We start from the raw sequence: 7,816 nt of genomic DNA on the forward strand, positions 1-7,816 counted from the left end.
GACTGCTTTAGTAGGCCCTGAGTTCCTTTTTAAAAACTTCTAGCAGGCTATTTGGTATTACTCCTGTTTTCTAGATGAAGAGACCAGAGCTCAGGTGCCACACTGATTATGAATGATGGATAATTGTATGGTTTACTTTAGCTTGTGTTTTTAAAGTAATGTGAAATAAGGACTTTATTTTTCTAGTCTTGCATCCAGAACATAAAAAGCCATACGATTAAAGTAATAAAATATATTCAGAGTAACCAGCGTTCCATTGCTTTATTTTACAAATGAAGGGCATATTGGGGCCGGGGTGGGGGTGGGGGTGGGGGAACAGTTTCAATTCAGCCTGCTTTAGAAGTAAGGATCAAAAACTTAAACTAAAAAAAAAAAAAAAAAGTAGTAGTAAGGATCAAACTAGAGATAACCCAGAAACTAGCGCTTCCCAGCAAACCCACCCTATCCCACCGCCCCACTGCCCCATGAAGGGTTTCCTAGGAAGTCTGAATTTTTAAGTATTGATTTTCTTAAAATAATGCATAACCATTTTCAAATTACTTCCTATGTCAGTGGAAGTCTAGCTCTCCTAAATATCTAGGGAATTGAACTTTGAAATATGAACTTGAAGTTAGTTGCCAGCTTACATTTTACCAGTTATGTGAATATTCAGCTTTCTTTGTTGATCTTTTCAGTATAAGCACTCTGAAATTTGCATTAGTTCTTAAATATAACTTTGTCTTCAGCATATACATTTTGAGGGATTTGTTTATTTTATTTATTTCAGTTTACTATAAACACCCCACCTACTCCAGAAGACCTGATGTTAACACAGTATGTTTACCGACCCAAAATACAGATTTATAAAGAAGACTGTGAGGCTCTCCACCAAAAAATTGAAGAGTATGAAAGATTTAATGTTTTTCTTTCGTATTTCTTTGTTGGATGGGTGAATGTGTCTATGTGTTACGATTTTAATTAGAGTTACGTACAGTGCTATAGGAAAAAGTTGTTGGTGTTAATTAGCAGTGTGATATGGGGAAAAACATTTCAGCTTGAAGCTCAAGTCTACAACACTAGCTGTGTAATTTTGGGTAAGTCATTTAACCTTCATTTTCTTATCCATACCTACTCAGCTGGCAAAAATAAGCAATAGAAATAGTTAACATGGAATGTTTTCATATTATTAGCAAAAAGTAGGTTCTCAAAAATTGTGATTACTAGATTATGATATGAACTGATTGAGAGAAAATAGCTTTAAAAAAGAAATAATATCATTTAGTGATTTATATATAGTGCCCGAAATCAAGATTGCTTTGGGGTTTGTAATTTTATCACATTTGTCCTTAATTCCCTTATATAAAAATATGTTTCTTCTTAAAATATAATTTAGGGCTTTGGTATATGTAAATGCTATATATTGATTAACAAATTAGGTATATGTAGATTTACAGTCCTAGATTGTATTTATATCATACTTGCCTGGGACAATGCAACTAAATTTGAACTACTCTAACAAACAGAAGAGAAAAAAACTTTAGGAATTATGTAGTTTTAAAACTAGAAACTTAAAAACTGAAAAACAAAAAAACTAGAAACTCTAGAATCTGTGTAAATACTTCACATTGACCTGATTCTGATTTGTTGAGTCAGCAAACATTTATTAAGCACTTATGTACCAGGCATAGGACACAGTACTAGAGTTTATTATTGTACAAGAATGTAAGGGTTGTGTCCTCAGTTTTGAAAGAGTTTGATATCTCTCCAGATTTGTTTTGAGAAAGTATCTGAAATTGTTTTACTTAGAGTGGGATGGGATCTTATATATAATAAGCAATAGATTTTAGATGTGTTCTGCTGTTTAATTTTGCACAAACATGTCGGCATATAATACATTCTCCTAGCACTGGCAAATTTACTTCCTTAATTTATTAAAATTTGTGATTATAATAACTTTTCTAGTTTTGTAACTCCTGTTCTCTAAAGGAAATGTATACAGAGTAGTGTACTTTGGACTGGATTGTTAATTTTTACTTATAACAATAGCTACAAGTCACAACTGTTATAAATTGACAGACACCAGAATTCTTCATAGGCAATATGTTAGAATACTTTATTCTTCAGGAAAAAGTTGATACAAGATCTGAGCATTATCTTTATGATTAAAGTGCTTTTGATTTGTGGCATCTTTTAAATTATATTACAAGGGTTGAAACAATCAGGCTGGCTACTGTTCTTCAGTGAATTTCCCTTTTTAGATAGGAAAGAAAAAGAAAGTATTAAAGTAAATATGCCTGTAGATCTGAAGTGTTTCCTTCAAACTAGCTTCTGAACCTATGCTAATTAACTTTTCTGTATTTTAGATTAAAACTCTCTGCACTGAACCAAGATAAACTGCTGAGTGATGTAAATAAGAACTTGTGGGGGAAAATGAGACATTATTCAGATGAGGAGGTACTTTTGTCTTTTTTTCTGAATGGGAATCAGTACAGGCATTTTGAACAATGTTTGTGGTGAAATAGTAACTACTCATTGTCATTGAGTCAATTTCTAATTCATAGCAACCCTCCATAGCAGCAGTTCTCAACCTGCGGGTCGCGACCCCTTTGGGGGTCGAATGACCCTTTCACAGGGGTTGCCTAAGATCACCGGAAAATAAATAAATATTTTACAATATATTATTACATATTGTTTTGTAATTAATCACTATTCTTTAGTGATGTTCAATTTGTAACAATGAAAATATATCCTGCATATTAGAATTTGCATTATGATTCATAACAGTAGCAAAATTACAGTTATGAAGTAGCAACAAAAATAATTTTATGGTTGAGGGTCACCACAAATGAAGAACTGTCTTAAAGGGTCACTGCATTAGGAAGGTTGAGAACCACTGCTCTATAGAGTTTCCTTATTTTCTCCTGCACAGCAGTGGGTGAGTTTGAACAGTCCAACACTTACTGGTAGTGCCACCAGGGATCTTTGGAATCGTGATTACTACATGATAATTGATGGTGAATTCTTTAACTTGTTTCTCAGGGGTAATATGGTAAGAATTTATTGCCCATAAGTCAATGCTAACTCACGGTGACTCAAATTATTCACAGTAGAACAGTTTTCCATCGAGTAGAACAGTTTTCTATGACTGATTTTTCAGCAGAAGTAGATCGGTAAGCCTTTCTTCTGAGTGGCACTTAGGTACAGTTTGCAGTACATCATGTTAACCATTTATACCACACAAGACCTTATGACGATAAAGTATTACTGAATTAGAGATAAGTAATTATTAACAAGGAGCACTGTTTGCACAGCAGTTACGACACTTGGATACTACCTGAACGACTTATGGGTCAAACCTACTAGCTGCTCTGCAGGAGAAAGGTGTGGCAGTCCGGCAGTCTGCTTCCGTAAAGATTCCCAGCCTTGGAAAGCCTATGGGGCAGTTCTACGACACACTACAGGGTCATTATGAGATGAAATCAACTAATGGCAGAGAATAAAGTGTTAATATGTAATCAACCTGAGATGATCAATTTAACATAGGAAATATATTTGAAGCTTATTTAGAGTTCTTATCTGTTTGCCTTTCTCTTTGATTTTGATGATGAGAGTAAGCACTTTGATTGGCTAACTAATATAAAATTCATTATATATGTGCCCTAATATTTTTAAAGGGTTTGATTAGCCCAAAGTCTTTCCTTTTTCTGTCATTTTGTAATGTAAAGGCAGAGATCAAGACTGAAATGGTTCCTTTTAAACAATTACATGGAATTAAATGCATGTGAGAGATAACCTGCTTAGGAATCAGTTTAGTATGGACAAAGCCTAGAATGTGGCAGCCTTCCTAGACAATTTACCACTTTTTGATTTGCTTTTTACAATGTACCCCTTGACTCTACCTTACAGCTTAAGGCGTTTGGAATTTACTTGAACAAAATAAAATCACGTTTTACCAAGATAACTAAAGTCTTCACTCACCAAGGAAAAGTGGCGCTCTACAGTAAACTGGTACAATCAGCGCAGGTAATTTGAGACAGTTTACACTATAGAAAAGAGCTATTAAAACGACTTCATACTGGTTGTAGAATATGATGAATGTTCATTTGAAGGTATGTGAATGAGGCTTAGACAAAAACTTGTAATTGTTTCTAAGAGACGGGGTTCAGTTTATCAAAAGGCAAATTCTGACATCTCAAATGATACTAGAATATACGGGTAGTACCCCTGTCTGTATTTTTTTTCCTTTTCTTTTCCCCTGTCTGTGTTTTATGTTATACACTGTACAGGTTGAGAGGAAACACTAGGATTCCTGGTCTTCTATTACTAAGGACAATAATGTAATATTATCATCCATCTAGTCCATATCCAGCTATGTGTGTCTGTATTTATAGTTGCATTCTGAAAAAACTGCTTTTAATACAAATTCTGCATAATATTTCTACTGGTAAAAAAGTCTGGGAAATGTCTATTTTCAGTAGTCCCTTTTTGAGAAATATAATAACATCTTAAAGCCTAAAATAAAAATATATTAATAACTAAATAAAAACTAAGGGAAAAAATGGTATAATTTTGTCTGACCAGTGTTTCTAACATTTATTTGGCCATAGGACTTTATTTTTAAGTAACATTTATTAATATCCTGTGGAATCAATATTCCATGGAACACACATGAAAATGGTAGACTAAAGGAAAGTATAAAAAGAAATTGATATTAATTTATTATATATTCTTAATTTTTATAAAGGCCAGAGTTGAAACTTTGACCTTCATCTTAAGATTTACCTTTTCATATGTTTACACAAAGTTTTATCAGCAACTTGAACACTTTGTTTTGTTTTTACAGAGGTTTAATTTGACAATCTATATTTTTTGTTTAGAGTGAAAGGGAGAAACTCCAGATAAAGATGCATGAGATGAACATCATACTTAAAGAGATCGATAACTGTCTCACTAAGGTAGAAATAGGTAATGTATGGTGAATAGTTTTCTAAAAAAAAATTTAATTTTATAAGCTATTTCCAAAAGTAGCGATTTCTGATACCTTTATGCTAAAGTTTTATATTAACAATTTGATGTATTAAAGTACAGCAAATTTAACTCCTTAACTATGATAATCCTTAGTACAATCAACAAGAATTGTCCAAGATAGTAAGTCTCTTTAGAAAGTACTTTTAGACCCACACTAAGGGAACCTCCTACCTGAGGTGAGGGCACTGAACTTTCCTGCCTGGTAGGCCTGGAAGCCGCCCTTCACTTTTTCTTTTTCTTTTTAATCATTTTATTGGGGGCTCATAAAGCTCTTATCACAATCCATCCATCTGTCCATTGTGTCAAGCACATTTGTACATTTTTTGCCATCATCATTCTCAAAACATTTGCTTTCTACTTGAGCCCGTTGTATCAGTTCCTCATTTTTCCCTCCCTCCCTCCCTTAGGAACCCTTGATAATTTATAAATTGTTTTTATTTACTTTATCTTAAGCTGCGTTTTCTTAAGCATCACTTTTTCTTGATGCTGCTGCAGCTTCTGTGTTATTTCTGTGATGTCACAACTCTGTCTCCTGTGTCAAGAAGGTTCAGTGCACAGGGTGTCAGGAACCATAGGATGCACTCCAGTTTTGGCTCTTCTTTCTCTCTGGTGTGGAGATCCCAGTTCCTGCTATTGGGATGGTTCATTTAAACCCAACACGATGGCACAACTGACCAATCCCCACATTAGAATGACATACACCCTATTTGTATGGTTCCATCTAATTATTTGGTGGGGGCTACCAAAATTATAATTAAAAGAGCCTTATCAGGTAATTCACTGAACCACAGAACTTAAACCATAATCTTGTGTTTTCAATAGATGAATTTATGCTTCCTAAAAATTGGCTGTCCTTTCAATCTGTACTCTCATAATCCTGGCTTGTCAGTATTGCTCTCCTAAAACTCCTGAAAGACCACAAAATCCCACAGAATTATCAGGTTTAGTCTTTAGCTATCTCGACCTTTTTTGAACACTTTACGTTGATGATTGTTCTTTCCTTGAAGACGCTTCCTATTCCTCACCCTCTTTGTCAACAGTGTGCCCTGACCCTATTCTTTTCTCCCAGCTTCCTTTTTCTCCTCAGTTGGCCTCTTCTATCTGTAGCTGACGTCTAGTGTGAGCATTACGATTTTATCATCAACTCTTCGCTTTTTCTCCATTTTCTCCCCAATGCATTTATCTGCCTTAGCAATCATATGTATGTGAAGGATTACCAGATTCAGTTAAATTAATTAAACATTTACTAAGCATGTACTGCACGCCTTATAGTACTTATGCTCCACATTAGAAAAAAGATACAGATATATAAACCACAAATATTGCACATAGGCAGTTCACAGTTACTTAGGATTAGGCCTCTGTCCTTTGAGTTCCTGACTTAGAGTTATAGCTGTCTGCTGAACCTCACAACATAAATAACTTTAATCAGCTTAAATCAGTGTTAATAAAACTGAATTATATCCTTCCATCTCTAAAATAAAATCCAAAAGCTCATTTTCATTATTATATTTCTCCTATTAGTGGAATATTTCTCCTATTAGTGGAATCACCATTATTATATATTGTGAAAGACTCAAAACTTTCATTATCGCGGACCATCTCTTACCAAGCCTTACCATATCTGCTTCTTCAGCATTTCTTATGTTCTTTCTCATTCCCATTAAGGTGCTCATTAATTCTGAAATGTGCTATTTTAAGTACTTTAACTAATCTTTCAACATTTTACTTTCATTCTATCTCCTTCACGTCTGTCATACACATTGCTGCCAGCTTAGTTATTATGGAGGACCGTTTTCATTTTAAGCCCCTGGAGAGGTACACTTTTATGTCTCTCCATTAATCAACTCCAAACTCCTGAGCTAGCACTTCCTATCATACTCAAATTTCCCTTTTTTGCATGACTTACCACTAGCCTTTTACCCTCCACCCTCTTTATTCCAATCAAATCTTGTTATTCCTGTGCAGATTTCCCACTTTGTCATTACTAAAAGATTCTCCTTCTGTGTTCCGCCAAGAGCAAGTAGTCTCTATTTATTAATAGAGCAAGTAGCTCATTTTATTAGTATTTCTTATCATACCTAAAGTGTCATGGTGGCTCAGTGATTAATCAGAAAGCTGGTGGTTCAAACCCATCAGCTATTCCATGGAGAAACATGTAGCAATCTGCTTCTGTAAAAATTTAAAGCCTTAAAAAAAACAAAAACCAACTTTAAAGCCTTGAGTGACACTAATCATAAAAGCACAAATATTGTATGAGACCATTGCTATTTTTAAGCATTCATAGGAGTAAAAGGGGAAGGGAGAGAAATGGAAATAATAAGCTGGTGGGTAGACGGGTATTAACGTGGATAAAAGGGAAGATATATCTTACAAGACAGAGATAGGGAAAAGTAAGGGAGACATATTGGGTCAAGCCATTGGGGAAGTTTAGTGCAGAAATGATGATCAGAAAAAAAAAGGTCAGCTATGTAAACCCTGACCAAATTCACAATAAAAAGGTTTTTTCGTTTGTTTGTTTTGTAAATCCTTTTATTGGGGCTCTTACAGCTCTTATATCAATCCATACATCAATTGTATTGAGCACATTTGTACATTTGTTGCCATCATCATTTTCAAAACATTTACTTTCTACTTCAGCCCCTGGTATCAGTACATTTTTCCCCTCCATCCTCCATCCTCATGACCACTTGATAAATTACAGTTGAACATTTTTATATCTCACACAGTCTATTGTCTCCCTTCATCCACTTTAAAAAAAATCTTTTTATTGGGGGGTCATACAACTCTTATCATAATCCATACATAC

The 7,816-nt window shown here is 34.4% G+C and overlaps 1 protein-coding gene across 1 annotated transcript in view; it reads left to right on the forward strand.

The window, feature by feature from the left end:
* The window catches only part of KNL1 (kinetochore scaffold 1), a 63,070-nt gene that overhangs the window by 33,533 nt on the left and 21,721 nt on the right, over positions 1-7,816 (forward strand). The window contains exons 11-14 of the mRNA XM_013007259.2: positions 767-882; positions 2,343-2,433; positions 3,886-4,002; positions 4,857-4,944. Of these exons, the coding sequence (XP_012862713.2) occupies positions 767-882; positions 2,343-2,433; positions 3,886-4,002; positions 4,857-4,944 (412 nt within the window). The remainder of the gene's footprint in view (positions 1-766; positions 883-2,342; positions 2,434-3,885; positions 4,003-4,856; positions 4,945-7,816) is intronic.

The sequence above is a fragment of the Echinops telfairi genome, unplaced genomic scaffold, assembly GCF_000313985.2.
Source record: "Echinops telfairi isolate 266 unplaced genomic scaffold, ASM31398v2 ScPeMD7_18;HRSCAF=68, whole genome shotgun sequence".
In the NCBI taxonomy this organism is placed as follows: Eukaryota; Metazoa; Chordata; class Mammalia; order Afrosoricida; family Tenrecidae; genus Echinops; species Echinops telfairi.